This window comes from Panthera pardus, unplaced genomic scaffold (assembly GCF_024362965.1).
Source record: "Panthera pardus isolate Hobbes unplaced genomic scaffold, ASM2436296v1 HiC_scaffold_27, whole genome shotgun sequence".
Classification (NCBI taxonomy): Eukaryota; Metazoa; Chordata; class Mammalia; order Carnivora; family Felidae; genus Panthera; species Panthera pardus.
Window position 1 is genome coordinate 7,589,127 of NW_026526843.1, and position 14,968 is coordinate 7,604,094.

At 46.0% G+C, this 14,968-nt stretch overlaps 2 protein-coding genes across 3 annotated transcripts in view; one reads left to right on the top strand and one right to left on the bottom strand.

Annotated features, from left to right (window-relative positions):
• MAP7D3 (MAP7 domain containing 3) overlaps nucleotides 1–14,968 on the bottom strand; it is a 56,829-nt gene that overhangs the window by 40,905 nt on the left and 956 nt on the right. Inside the window, exon 2 of the mRNA XM_053891321.1 lies at nucleotides 3,481–3,684. Within this exon, the coding sequence (XP_053747296.1) occupies nucleotides 3,481–3,517 (37 nt within the window). The 5' untranslated portion in view covers nucleotides 3,518–3,684. The remainder of the gene's footprint in view (nucleotides 1–3,480; nucleotides 3,685–14,968) is intronic.
• Nucleotides 6,123–14,968, top strand: part of LOC109250457 (adhesion G-protein coupled receptor G4-like) — a 38,300-nt gene continuing 29,454 nt past the window's right edge. The window contains exons 1-3 of one of the 2 annotated variants that reach the window (XM_053891329.1): nucleotides 6,123–6,212; nucleotides 6,973–7,055; nucleotides 9,600–9,707. In XM_053891329.1, the coding sequence (XP_053747304.1) occupies nucleotides 9,648–9,707 (60 nt within the window). In that variant the 5' untranslated portion in view covers nucleotides 6,123–6,212; nucleotides 6,973–7,055; nucleotides 9,600–9,647. Of the gene's footprint in view, nucleotides 6,213–6,268; nucleotides 6,873–6,972; nucleotides 7,056–9,599; nucleotides 9,708–14,968 lie in introns of those variants that run through there. The other variant, XM_053891328.1, reaches the window with a different exon arrangement.

Consider the following 14,968-nt stretch of genomic DNA (forward strand, 5'->3'; position numbering starts at 1 on the left):
AGAAAATTGGTGCTGGGAGAAATGCTGTCATTATATAAGTTTTCTTTCGTTTGTGGCCAGAGGGCTAGAGATGTTTCACAAGGTGATAGGATAATAAAGACGAGGAGACCAAGAGAATAAGCATTTTGGAGCTTAGATGCTGGAAGAGGGGTTTGCAGTCAGAGACAAGAGATCAAGTTTTCATGCAAAGAATAATAATTGTGCTTAACTGTCTAACAAAGAGGCTTGTTTGGGGGGAGACGAACACAGGAATCATTCATACACTTGAAATCTTGTAAACCAGAATACTGAAGCCTCACAGAATCACTACGCTTTGTGTCGCTGCTCCCCACCCTCCTTTCTTCTCTGCTTCCCCCCTGCTGTACGGGAGGAGAAGGCCTGTTTCAGAAGGGGACAGGGTAGGGTCTGTTCCCTCTTGCAGTCACAGACCCTGTCCCCTGCCTGCAGGCACATGTCCTCCTAGGGAAGGCACAAGGCAGGAGTAGCTATAGCCCAAACATAGATTGTAGCCAGTAGGATGCTCGCACTCTCCTCATTTCTTGCAAATGGACACGGCCTTATTAGATCTTGCAAGAAGAAAATGGTTCTCTCTTTTTTTTCTTAATATTTATTTTGAGAGAGAGAGGAAAAGCGTGGGTGGGGGAGGGGCAAAGAGAGAGGGAGAGAGAGAATCCCAAGCAGGCTCAGCGCTGTCAATGTAGAGCCTGACGCGGGGCTTGATCTCACCCCCAGCGTGCTCTCTCTCTCTCAAAATAAACTTAAAAAAATAGGTACCGCATTAAAAAAAAAAAAAAAAAAAAAAAAAGAGTCAGATGCTTAACCAACTGAACCGCCCAGGTGCCCTGAAGAGAACAGTTCTCTTAGGAGAAAGACAAGGGCCTTGAAGAACCTCAGGTCTGTTGGGGCTAACCCAGGTCACGTGGCTCAACACTGCACTCCACCCAGCCCCGAAGGACAGCTCGCACTTAGGGGACATAGTTCCTCCACCATAAGGTTGTTTGAACGCTAACTGAAACCAAAGCAGATTCAAGTTTCCCTTCAGCCTTGGGGATGTCACAGCACAGAATTTCAACATTTTTCACTTACACTATCTGTGCATGGTTCCAAATTCTTTCTCAGTACATTTCCCACTCCCCGTCATCTCTGCCAATTCTCTGGGTGTGGTAGAAAGGAAGCACTTTCAGTATGGTCTCCAAAATTCATGGAACTATGAATGATAGTAACATAATATTTTGAATTGTGTATTGTTTTAAAATAGGAAAAGTCAGTTATATTTTTCTCCGGTGGCATTTTGCACCATACCTTTCAAAACAAGCTAAGGAATACTTTGGAGTGAGCATGCTGAGCTGGGATTCTCAGAAGCACCAGAGAGAGAAAAACTCAAAACTGTGACTTATTTGAGAGCTCAAAGACACTTGATTTTGAGAGGGTGAGATTTAAAACTTAGCTTCCGGGGTGCCTGGGTGGCTCAGTTGGTTGAGCATCTGACTCCTGATTTCCACTCAGGTCATGATCTCACGGTTCACGGGGTCTGGGCTGAGAGTTTGAGCCTGCTTGGGAATCTCTCTCTCCGCTCTGCTCCTTCCCTGCATGTGCGCATGTGTTCTCTCTCTCCCAAAAATAAAGAAAATAAAATAAACATTTAAAAAGTAATAAAAAAGGGGGCACCTGGTTGGCTCAGTTGGTTAAGCATGCAACTCTTGGTTTCGGCTCAGGCGATGATCTCACAGCCTGAGGCTGGCAGCGCAGAGCCTGCTTGGGATTCTCTCTCCCTCCCTCTCTCTCTGCCCCTCCCTCACTTGCACTGTCTTTGTCTCTCTCAAAATAAATAAACTTCGAAAGCAGTAATTTAAAAAATGCCATCATAACACAATCCGGATGAGAATCCTGGCACGGGGCGGGGAGATGTTGTGTGTGGAAATTGACAAGATGATTAGTTGCCAGGAAGATCAAACCAGACAAGGTCTATAAAGTGGCAAGAGCTATACACAACTGAATGAACACGTTCTAGCCACTAAACATTCTCCTTCCTTTATATTCACGTCCATGTTATACTTCAGGTTTACATAGTTGTAACATTTGTGTCCATACCACATTGTCATCTCCTTTTTTCACTTAACACAGACCCAGTACTTACCCTTTTACTGCCCAAAGAACATTCCATCTGGTCAGTAGACTCTACTTCTTTTTTAGATACTTTGCCATTATTGAACATGAGGGTTGTTTTCAGTTTGTCACCATTATACACAGTGGGGCTTGGAAAATCTTCCATAGCTTACCACCCTCCCACCCTCACACCCCTTTTGGGGTGGTTTCCTTGGAATATGTTCTCAAAAATGGAAGGAAACACAGAAAGAGCTCTCAAACCAGATTGCTTTCCAGAGAAATACCACCAGTTGACTGTGTTTGTGTGTCCCCAGTGATGAGAGGCTATATCATTGGGAAAATAAGTGTTTAAGTGTTCTGTCGAGGCATAGAAGAGGAACTTGGGACTCTTGCCTGAAACTTCCTTTCCCACCCCTTGCCAGTGTTAGACTTTTCCTGGCCCTTTTCTGACTTCCTCCTCCTACTCAGTGTCTTGGAGCAGAAGTGACCATGAAAATACAGAACAGGACGAACAGTTTCTGTGTTAAAATCTAACAAAGCCTCACATGGGGTGTGACTGTCCCAAGCACTTCACCAAATAAAATGCTGGGGCTTCACTTGTGAATTTCCCATCATGAACAAAAAGGCGATTTGGGCTTTGAAGAAAAGCCTGCCATTTCACAAAGAAAAATCTAACTGTAGATCTATGTGTCTGCGTGCTTGAATTTGAACATTTGGCCCACTGGGCTTGGGGTGCCTGTTCTGATTTCTGTCGCCAACAAACTGTCACTGATTGAAGAAAGATAAGGGACATTTTTGACTCAAGACCCTTTGCCTCCATGCATCATGCATCATCTCATTTAATCCTCACAACAACCCTTGAAGTGGACACTGTTATCATCCCCATTTTGTGGGTGAGGAAGTTGGGGCTTAGAAATATTTTTATCTTAAAAAAAAAAAAAGAAATATTTTTATCTTGCCCAGAGGCACACAGCGATATGAATTCGTGTGTGTTTGATTTCAATGATCTTTGTGCTTGATCTTGTCCTGCCTCTCATACTCTCATTTATGATATGGTAACTTATCTGCCACACTGACTCCAGTGTTGTTTCCAGGATCAAATGAGACCACAATCCCAAAGTGCTTTGTGAAGAGTAGACAAAACATTGTATAAACGTGTAGACACTTTATCAACATCAGGTATTATCATCGTTTGGATTTAATTTAGCTCCAGTCACTCTCTAGGACTCTAACAGGCCACACATGACCCAGCCCGGCCCTAGGCTCTCTGGAGAGACTCAATAGTGTGTATCCTAAGAACAATTTCACTATATTTACAAATGCAGTGCTCTCGCCCCCAATCAATGGCGCTGGAAGGAGAAAGTTGAGGCTTACCTGTGTTGATGTCCTCGGATCTGATAGTCTTCTGCATGTTTCAAATGGAGTCGGATGAACTAGATTGGGTGTGGTACTCAGAGATTCGTCTTGTGAGCAAGCCCCTGCGCCACTGTCGCAGGTCTTACCGTTGTCTTACCGTAGCGGGTGAGTGATGGAGGTGAAGGTAATAACCGAAGCAGCAGCCGCCTCGTCCTTCTTTCCCTATGGGAGAGACTGGAGTTAGACACAGTTCACCTCCATACCGGAGTCAGAGACTGTTGGGAGACGGTTAGCTTTGAAAGAGGCCTTGAATATCCTCTCCCATTCCTGATTTCCTGAGGCTAGTTTTATTGCTTTATGTTAAAAAACGCATGCGCTGGGGCACCTGGGTGGCTCAGTCCAGTCGGTTAAGTGTCCGACTTCGGCTCAGGTCATGATCTTGCGGTTTGTGAGTTCGAGCCCCGCGTCGGGCTCTGTGCTGACAGCTCGGAGCCTGGAGCCTGCTTCGGATTCTGTGTCTCCCTGTCTCTCTGACCCTCCCCTGCTCACACTCTGTCTCTCTCCCACTCAAAAATAAACATTAATTTTTTTTTAAATGCATGCACTGCCCTGTGTGGGGAGAAGGAAAACTGTGTACATAGTGTGTTGTATCAGGCTCCGCTGTGGGAAATTGTGGAACAAAATGTCTTCAGGCATACCTGTGTGTGACACACCTGCCTGTGATACATCTCCCTGAGTGTGACGTGCTTCTCTGTCCCTTCCACACATGGTCTGTAATTCCTTTTTTTAAACTTCCTTATGTAATCTCTACACCCAACTTGTGGCTTCAACTCACAACCCTGAGATCAACAGCCACATGCTCCACCGACTGAGGCAGCCAGGCATTCCGGGTCCCTAATTCTTGTAAAATCCTAGGAAGTAGATACTATTATTACGGCCTTATTACAGATGAGGAACTCCTTCCAGGTCCAGAGAGGTTCACCAATCTGCCTCAGGGCGTACAGTTGCTAAATGAAACCATTGGGCATATTTACCTCCCCAAAGAAGGAGCGTGGAAGAGATTGGGATTGAGACTTAAGTGACCGGAGTTCTAGTTCCTAGTCTGCCACTTCACCTACCTGTATGACCTTGGCCAGAGCTGTTTCACCCTGTACAAATTAAAGGGTCCTACTCAGTTACCGCTTTGGTTCTTTTCTGGCTTTCCTCCTGAAATCGGTCCCATTATTTTCAATTACTAGCTGTTCAGGAAAATACAAACAGAAATCGAAACGAAAGGCGTGGGGATGCTCCCCAATCAAACATTAGACGATTGAGCTAGTCATACAAGGGACAACGGACCCTTCTTCTATTGGGCAAAGCTAAGTGTTGCTGCCACCTAGTGAGGAAAGGGAGCATGGCCTCTGGGCAAGGTCTGGTCCCTCTGTGGAGGCCTAGGGAAAAAGTACCAGAAATCATGTTAGTGATCAGATAATATATGGGATTTCACAGATACGTTAAATCTTGCGATGTTTCTGCAGGCCAATCTCTCCCTTTGCCTAAAATGAGGTTAGGAGAACAGCTTCTCTGGGCAGTATTATTAAGTACACGTGAGCCATCTCGGGCCTCCTTCAAATGGTGCCTGTGCATGTCCTTTTCCACGCTCTCCCCTCCCCGACTGGAATCCTAGAACCCTGGAAGGTCTCAGCAGGAAGGAACCAGCCTCAGAGAATTTCTAGGGCACCCATTATAGTACAGAGGACCAGTGTTTTGACCAAGGTCACACAGGTAGTTAACGTAGGCAGCGGTGACAGTAGACGGGTCCCAGAATTCCGAAAGCTGGTCTGATAAAGTCCACCCAGAATGGATGAGGTTACATTATTTGCAAAATCACCTTTCGAAGAGAATAGCTCCCAGGCCGGGAGCAAGGTTTGGAGATGTAATGAACGATATTTACAAATTTAAAGGAAGCCTGAGTAATTCCGGTGGGGAAGAGAGGGTGGTCTGACCGGAAACCGGGAGGAGCGGACGCTTACCCGCTTCCCGGAGCTTTAAGCGCTACAGGGTGCTCCGTGCTGAATGAAGTGCTCATCGGGACCCCCTGAGGCTCCCAGCGAGGGAATCTCAATTTCCGGAGAGACATTCCCACCCTTGGGGGCGTGCCGGGGCTCCCAGGGCACCAGGTGTAATCTTACCTTTTCCTCTGCCGGCCAGGGTTATCAGAATGAGAATGAAAGCAAAGGTTATTGCGGGGTAACCTGCATCTGCTAGAATGTGTTTTCAACAATCAGAAGTTTTTAGTACGATTATAATAAATCACCTGCAGCAAGCTCACAGCTCCTAGTTGAGGGGATCCATTTACTCTTGTAATAATTGTTCTTGGCACAGTCAATAATAATAATGATAATGATAATGATAAAATGGCTGACGTCACCAGGGGCTTTGCATTATCTCATTCACGTCTGACAAAAGGTCAATGAGGTATTCATTGTGATCCCCATTCACAACTAAGTAAGCTGAGGCTCAGGGAGCAGTTTACCCAGAGTCCCACAGCTCCCCCTGACTTTCCCAGCCCTTGATCACTACCCGGTCCCGCCTCCTCCCTTGGCCTCCCGGATGCGCCAGTACCGGAAGCAGGAGGTGCGCGGGTGCACGCTGGCCAGTGGACGTGCCCATTTCCAGCTAGAGAAAGAGTCGCTCCTCGCCAGCCCCCCACCGACCCCGCCCGAAACGAGTGTAGGAGCCTCTCCTCGGGGAACTGATCGAACAGTTTGGTAGGCTAGTTGCCTGTAGGGGGAGAGATTACCCCGGGAAAACATTTTCCCTGGTTCACAACAAAAAACGTTTGCTGGGCGCGGGCGGAGGGGGAGACAGACTGTAGGAGGACAGGTGACTAATTAAGGAGAAGAATTTTTGATTATCTGTTGTTTCAGCTTATCAGAGCAATTGCTTCCCTCTGTTAACATGGATAATTAAGAACTGTGTAGGTAAGTGATTCAAACCTTCCTCGCTCACATGAAATTCTCTTCAGTAATACACAAGCATGCACAGAATTATTCACTGGAAGGGATGGACATCCTTCCAGTGTTTGCTGTCAAATATAATCTCGTCCAACTTCCATTAAATTATCGACTAGGTGGAGAGCTCCCTTAAACAAGAGCATCTATCTGTCATCGATCTCTCATCTGTTAGGTACATAGTTCTGTAAGTTGAACAAAATATTCACAATAGTAATGTTGCTCTTGCCCCACCTCTCCCCACCCTTTTGACTTCTTTAGGTTCTTTAGGCTAAGAATACAGGCTAAGGCTTATATAACATTTTATGCTGTCTCCCTGTAGTTCTTGATAAGGCAGAGAATAAGAAACAGGGCCGTTTGGAAAATGTGGACAGGAAATAGTTAAACACAAGCACAGAATGCTGTTACAATGAGGAAGTGAGTCGGGGACTAAAGGAAACTTTGTGTTCAGAGGGTCATCAAAAAAAGAAAAAGGCCTATTTTTTTTTTTTTTTTTTTTTTTTTTTTTTTTTTTAAGGAGCCTTGCTTCATGCCTCGGCCCCATGTACCAAGCGTGGACGACCAGCAGAATTTTCCGCTGCTTCCTGAAGTAAGCCCAAGGTATACTGACCACAGGTTGCCCTCCTGGGGTTGAGATTAGGTCCATATTTCATGAAATCCCCCCCCAGCTGTCTAGCCTAGTTTTAGCATGTTTTAGATACTCAATAAATATTGAGTGAGTCAAAATGTAATCAGGTTCCAGGCTTCAAGAATCAAGTTGCTTTTTTCTTGTTAAACAGCAAAAGAAATGAGAAACTATAGAGACTTGATTTCAGAGTGTGAAGGGAGGCTGTAAAGATAGTAAATGTTCTCATCTCATTTGATATGAATCATAACTGTAATAACGCAGCCAGCCCGGCATGGGCAGTTCTGGTTACAAGCCACCTTCCAATCCAGCTGACGGAAACAACTGTTTAATTAAAAAGAGAAAACTGCGCGCGCGTGTGCATGTGTGTGTGTGTTCAATCCAGAGAAGCTAGAATTGGGAAGAATTTTTAGTACTGAAAAGAACTTTTAGAATTAGGACAGTTCTTACTACCAGCAGTCTGTGCTCCCGTACAAGGTGTGGTGTTTGAGAACTTTCAGAGACACCCCTTTGTCTCCCTGGCTCCCCAAGGCCTTCCTCCTACAGCACGTGACAGCTACTTAAAACCCCCAGCGGGGAGGTAAGATCTGGTCTCTGGATGGCCTCTGTTAAAAATCGCGCATTTGGGAAGAAGAGGGTAGAAACCACCTGAAATCTTGGCAGGTAGCAATTATTATGTGTCAGGCATAATGCTGGTAAATACGCATATGAAAAGATGCTTGACCCCATTAGTCATGAGGGAAATGCAAATTAAAGCCACAGTGAGATACCACCGCATACCGAATCGGGATGGTTCAAATAGAAACAAAGCAAAAACAAAACTGATACTATCAAAATGCTGGCAAGGATGCAGGCTATTTGCACCTCTCCTACATTGCTGGTGAGAGGAGAAATCTTCAAGGACAGCAGGATGAAAATGTGTACTAATTTGGTCTCTTGTCTAGAATGGACTGTTTCTTGTCCAGGGTGAAAGAAAGTATTGTTATAAGCAGGGTCCTGACCGGGGCAATAGCTAAAAACAGTAGTGACCACGTGTCATGTAGTGACTAAATCATTCCAGAATGAAATGAACTCTGGAGAAACACTTAAGTTCCTGGTCTCAGCCTGAAGCCTGGTCCAAAGGTGGGGAGTTTATTTGACATTCTTTCTATTAGAATTACATACTTTAGAAACCTACTTTTTTTTTTTAAAGATTTTATTTTTAAGTAATCTCTACACAGAACAAGGGGCTCAAACCCACAACCCCTGAGATTAAGAGTCGCATGCTGTACCAACTGAGCCCGCCAGGTGCCCCTCGGGAGAATACACGTCTCCTTTCAATTTTAAGAAATTGATCACTTTTGTAGATTGTTTTTAGTAGGGAGGAGTTTGTGAAATTGGCGGGGCAGGGGTGGGGGAGGAAGAGGGAGAGAGAGACAGAGGGAGAGACCTTGTGACCATTTGGTGTAATTCTCCTTTTGCAGAGCCTCTGGGAGCCAGGTCGAATTCAATGGTCCCTCTAATGACTGCATCATGCAGCCTTTTAGTCCTCAGGTTTATGTACAGATTTACCGAGTTCCAAATTAGTCACGACAATCTGAGCTTCCTGGGATTGGTGACCCTTGGAAACCATCTCCTGATAAGGGGATGCACATGGTCCCAGGATTTACTGTACCTTTCTCAATCAATACTAATTACTTCCCCACATTAATGGCTTCTGCTTTCAGCAAGAATAGGGCACCTCCCCAGTTCTGCCATTTCCCTGACAACTATGAATTACAGTCAAGGTTACGCTCTTATCTCCACCTGACTCAAATCACCCTCCTGGCTCGTGAGCTCTGGGCAGCTTTCTAGACAGAGGTTGCCATGGTTCTGTTTGCCTAACTACCTGCCAATTTGGTTAATGTAGGTAAATAAACTTCTGCTGTCTTTTACCTCTAGAGGGGACCTGTCTGGAGTTAATTGAAATAGAGAACACCAAATAATCTGAATAAATATACATTGTGTTACACAGGGCAACTAAATCAAGCTGAAGGGTAATCCAAAGCGATGACTACTGTACATAAGCAAGAGTCTGTGTTGTTATTACATGCCTGAATTGCTCATGTGAAGGTCATTTTTTTGGACTAGAAAAATGACCGATGATTGTACAATCAATGGGATTGCCAGCTGGTTGATTTCATTCCGGTTAGTTCGGCCGAATACCATCGACCAGAAAACAATCCATCTGACTGGGATCATTTCTAATTGCTCTGACAGAATTGATTGATTGAGGACTTTTTCGCCCATGGAAACAGACTTGTTTTTGTATGGTTTTGATATTTAGGAACTTGGAGCCCTTTCCCTCTATAAATGATTCGAAGGTTCCATTCTGTTTCTTAGATGAGACACACATCTGCCCAAAGGCTGCAAGTTGATAATATGTCACCTATTACTTATATAATTAAATCAGTAAACACTCTGGAGATGACCTTCCTCTTTGTTCCAAGTCCTGCATCATCTTGAGGGTGACTTTCATATCTATATCTCTCTCCATCTAGAACACTCTGACTCCCAGCATCTCCCAGCACTTACAGGGGCCTATTCAGATGAGGAGCCCTAAAGCTGACCCGAAGCTTCATGAGCTGCTTCACCTTTATGGTAAAAAGGTGAGCACCTTTTTAGGAGCACCTATCTTAGTTTGGAGTTGTTAAATCATTAACATGTCTATTTTATTAATATCTTCCTCCCCTAGTAGACTGTGTTCTGTGAGATCAGGGACCATGTCTAACTTTGCCAATCATGAAATCTTTAGTGTTTAGTGTGGTGCCCGAGATGGAATAGGTGCTCGATAAATATTTCTTTGCCTAGCACAGTGCCTGACAGGGTTCAGTGTTGGGCTGAATGGAACAGATAGAAGCCCTACCCTTCCCTCACTTTCTGTAGGCAGAATGCCAACCTCCAAATAGTCAATGTAAGCAAAGCTGTCTGGGATAACTTATGAAAGGAAGGAATGGAGAAGGAAGCAAATGGTTTGCTTAGGGTGGGCCTAGACTGGCTTAGACTGGGAAGCTGGGGGTGTTAGTGTGAGTGGTGCTGGAACCGCCATACTTTAGTTCCTCCCATTCCCCCTCTAAGCCTCGTGGGGGATGGGCAGGAGGCTGTGCGTAACAGCAAACTGAAGGGAAAAGGTGCAGGAAATCAGAAAGCAGTCAGCGAACATCATTAGAATGAGCCAGTAATAATCATAATAACAGTCATTTACCACGTTTTAGGCCCCGAGCTCCATACTTTCCCATACATTATCTCATATCTTGCTTATAATGAGTGTGTGAGAGAGATATTATCTCCATTTCATGCTGTGGAAACTAGGACTCACGTTGGTACAGAACTTGGCAGTGTTCCCATGGAAGTCCAAGGCACTCCAACCCTGCTCTTTCTGAGTTCTGAGCCAGAATTCCCTTTCAACCTGTGTACTATTAGGTGGAAGAAGAGTCTAGAAACAGGCAGAGCCTCCTGTGAGTGGGGGTCAAAGCAGCTTCCAGGGTGCACCTTGGTCAGTTGCTAGAGAGCCAGACAGAAGAAGGGATTTATTGGCCACTGGGCAGGGGACCTGTGGGAGCAGGATTTGGCTTGAGCCATGACTAGGTTGGAAGTAGGGTGGGACCAGGAAGGATGAGACCAATGACAATGAAAGGTGAACATCCAGCACCTAGGAGAGCTCCAGGTTCGCTTCTCCTGGGTGGGGCAAAGCTGGACCTGGCAATGCTATTGGCCTTCTCTTTTGCCCACGGAGCTCCCCCAGGTCAAGCCATCTATTCATCGATGTGACTGGGTGGCACGCACTGCCTGGGGCAGCTCACAACACTTGTGAGCTGCGTGTTAAGCAGAGGAGATGTATGCCAGACTTCTAGGTTGTAGCCCAGCTACGTCCCAGAACCCAGACCCTGCCCTGAATTCTTGAGCAGTGGAAACAGCAGTGACAGCTGTGAAAACAAGCAGCCTTGCTCATCTTGGCATTGAGTTATAGAGCACATCACCATTATAGAGGGAATCAGTAACATCTGTCTTTCCTGGCCCTTATTTAACTTATTCTACTTAGGAAGCCTCTCCCTGTTCCCACTCTGTAACTACTGTAAATGATGCAAAAGAGCAGCAAGAGACAGAGACAGAAAGAGTGAGGGAGAATTAATTTACCACTGGGTGAAATGAAAATGTACTGAAGTGTAATGGAATTTCATTAACTTCGGAAATGATGATGAATGCTGTCCAAATAATTCTTACTAATGCATAATTCACAGCTGAAAATAGAGCCAAACTCTCCTAAAAAGCACATCCATTTATGCCCCCAAATTAATTTGGTGTGTTATTCAGGATGGTTGACAGGATAAAAGATCTACTATGAAATGTAATCATCTATTAAGATTGGGAATCTATGAGTCTTTCTAGTTTAGTAGATGAGGGTAGCTGATAACAAGTGGCATCTTGAGAGGCAGACACCCACAGTCCTCATTCTCATAATTTGAATCTCCCCAAAGACATAATTTCAGACATAACCACGGAGAAGTTAGGATGAGCTTTGAGATCTCCATAGCAACCACGACCCAGTTCATATATATATCCCAAAAGGAAATTAAAATCCCTTTCAACAGATTCAAATGGGGTCAGGAAAAGACCCATACCTTTTCTGACTGGCAATGTTTTTACATTATATGTTTATATAATATATAAATTATATAGATCATATATTATATACATTTACATATAATTAGGTGGAAAGGTTTAAAAATTACTTTCCCATTTTGTGCAATACTGTCTTTCCTATTCCACAAACTCTCAGCGACATTTATCACTTAATGTCTCAAGATATAATAATCCCTTCATTAAAACCCACTTAGGCTTTTTGTATACTCAGGGGAGTGGTAATGGGGGAGAGACCTTTTCACCTTTAGATCTGACACAAACCCCCACTGTGGTTGGCAGAGAGACTCTATTATTAAGTAGGAGGGTAGCTATTGGCTCAGCTTGTACCAATGGAAATATGTAATCAGAGGCCAGTCAACACCCTACAGTGGAGGCATCCTGGCTCTTACCCCTGATTGGTCCCTTCAGCCAATTAGAGAGAACCTTGGTCATACATGTGAATAGTAATGTTAGGGATGACTTCAGGAATCCTCTGAATTCCTTCCCCAGGGTGGATTGTACTGTGTGGAGGTGGAGGTGTCATGGGGGGAGCATTGCCTTCCAAGGCGACCTCTATTTGTCTAAATGGCCAGACCTTATGATTTGAGGTGCTGGGGTGGTAAACAAGCACACTGGCTGCTGATACAGGGGATATGATGCAGGGGGAGGCAGCCCTTGGGAAGAATCCACCAATGGGAAGCCTTGGTTGCAGGACCATCAACACCCAACAATGGAGGCATCATGGCTCCTCCCCACCATGGATCCCTCCGCCACTCAGAGAGTACCCTGTTGCTGACATATGAATAGTGATATCAGGGATGACAAATGCTACCCGTGCAGGTCTTTCACCAAAGATGAGGTCTAGTTGGTGGAAATGGGACTACTACCTTCCAAGACCACCCCTATTCCTCCTAATGGCTTGACCCTATGATTTGGAAAGCATCTGGTGGTGAGGAGCACATTGGTTGCTGATAGTGTTGGTGACAAAGTAGAAGGGCAGCCAATAGGCCAGCTTCCACCAATGGTAGACCTTAGTTTTCTCGGTCATCAGCACGTCACAAAGGAGGCATCATGGCTCCACACCCCCTCCCCTGTGGCACCAAGAGCCCCTCAGGGAGCACCTTGTGCTCACCTGTGAATAGTGATGTCAGGGATGACTTCTGCCACCCTGCATTGCCTCCCCTAGAGCAGGATTCAGTGTGTGAGTTCTCTGTGATAGGGGGAACCCTACCTTCCAGGGCCATCCTGACCCTTTAACAGTCCTGCCCTGTACTATGGGTGCTGATGTGACAAGCCAGCACATTGGCTGCTTCTATTGAGGATGTGATTGAGAAGGAGGCAGCCATTGGCCAGCTTCCACCAATGGGAGCCCTTCATTTCCTAGGTCATCAACACATCACAAAGGAGGTATCATGGCTCCTCCCCACCCCTCCCCTTGGGTCCCTGAACCACTCAGGGAGCACTTTGTGCTGACGTGTGCATAGTGCTATCAGGGATGACTTCCGCCACACTGCATTGCTTCCCTAAGAGCAGGATTTAGTGTTTGCGTTTGAAATGTTATACAGGGAACACTATTTTGAGGGCCATCCAGATTACTCTTAAGAGTCCTCCCCTGTACTATGGGTGCTGAGGTGGGAATCAAGCACATTGGCTGCTTCTGCTGAGGATGTGATTGAGAAGGAGGCAGCCATTGGCCAACTTCCACCAATGGGAGTCCTTCATTTCCTAGGTCATCAACACATCACAAAAGAGGCATCATGGCTCCCCCCTGCCCCATGAGCCACTCAGGGAGCACCTTGTGCTGACGTGTGAATAGTGATGTCAGGGATTTCTGCCACCCTGTATTGCTTCCCCTAGAGTAGGATTTAGTGTGTGAGTTCGAAATGTTATACAGGGAACAATATTTCGAGGGCCATCCAGATTCCTCTTAACTGTCCTGCCCTATACTATGGGTGCTGTGGTGAGAATCAAGCACACTGGGTGCTTCTACTGAGGATGTGATTGAGAAGGAGGCAGCCATTGGCCAACTTCCACCAATGGGAGTCCTTAGTTTCCTAAGTCATCAACACGTCACAAAGGAAGTATCATGGCTCCACCGCCCCCCTCCCCTGTGTGTCCCAGAGCCCCTCAATGAGCACCTTGTGCTGATGTTTGAATAGTGATGTCAGGGATTTCTGCCACCCTGCATTGCCTCCCCTAGAGCAAGATTCAGTGTGTGAGTTCTCTGTGATAGGGTGAACGCTACCTTCTAGGGCCATCCTGAACTCTTAACAGTCCTGCACTGTACTATGGGTGCTGATGTGACAAGCCAGCACATTGGCTGCTTCTACTGAGGATCTGATTAAGAAGGAGGCAGCCATTGGCCAGCTTCCACCAATGGGAGTCCTTAGTTTCCTAGGTCATCAACACGTCACAAAGGAGGCATCATAGTTCCACCCCTGCCCCCTCCACCCCCCCCCCCCATGGCTCCGTGAGCCACTCAGGGAGCACTTTGTGCTGATGTGTGAATAGTGATGTCAGGGATGACTTCTGCCACCCTGCATTGCCTCCCCTAGAGCAGGATTCAGTGTGTGAGCTCTCTGTGGTAGGGGGAACCCTACCTTCTAGGGCCATCCCGATCCTCTTAACAGTCCTGCCCTGTACTATGGGTGCTGATGTGACAAGCCAGCACATTGGCTGCTTCTATTGAGGATGTGATTGAGAAGGAGGCAGCCATTGGCCAGCTTCCACCAATGGGAGTCCCTAGTTTTCTAGGTCATCAAGACGTCACAAAGGAGGCATCATGGCTCCTCCCCACCCTTCCCCTTGGGTCCCTGAACCACTCAGGAAGCACTTTGTGCTGATGTGTGCATAGTGCTATCAGGGATGACTTCTGCCACCCTACGTTGCATCCCCCAGAGCAGGATTTAGTATTGGAGTTCGAAAAGTTTTACAAAGAACACTATTTCGAGGGCCATCCAGACTCCTCTTAATCGTCCTCCCCTATGCTGTGGGTGCCGAGGTGGGAATCAAGCACATTGGCTCTTGTACCGAGGATGTGTTAAGAAGGAGGCAGCCATTGGCCAGCTTCCACCAATGGGAGTCCTTAGTTTGTTAGGTCATCAATGCCTCACAGTGAAAGCATCATGGCTCCTTCCTCCCATGGGTTCCTGATCCACTCTGAGAATACCTTGTGCTGACACATGAATGTAATGTCGGGGAACGTATCTCTCCCTCTGAAAACCTTCCCTGGTGGCACAGGTGCAAA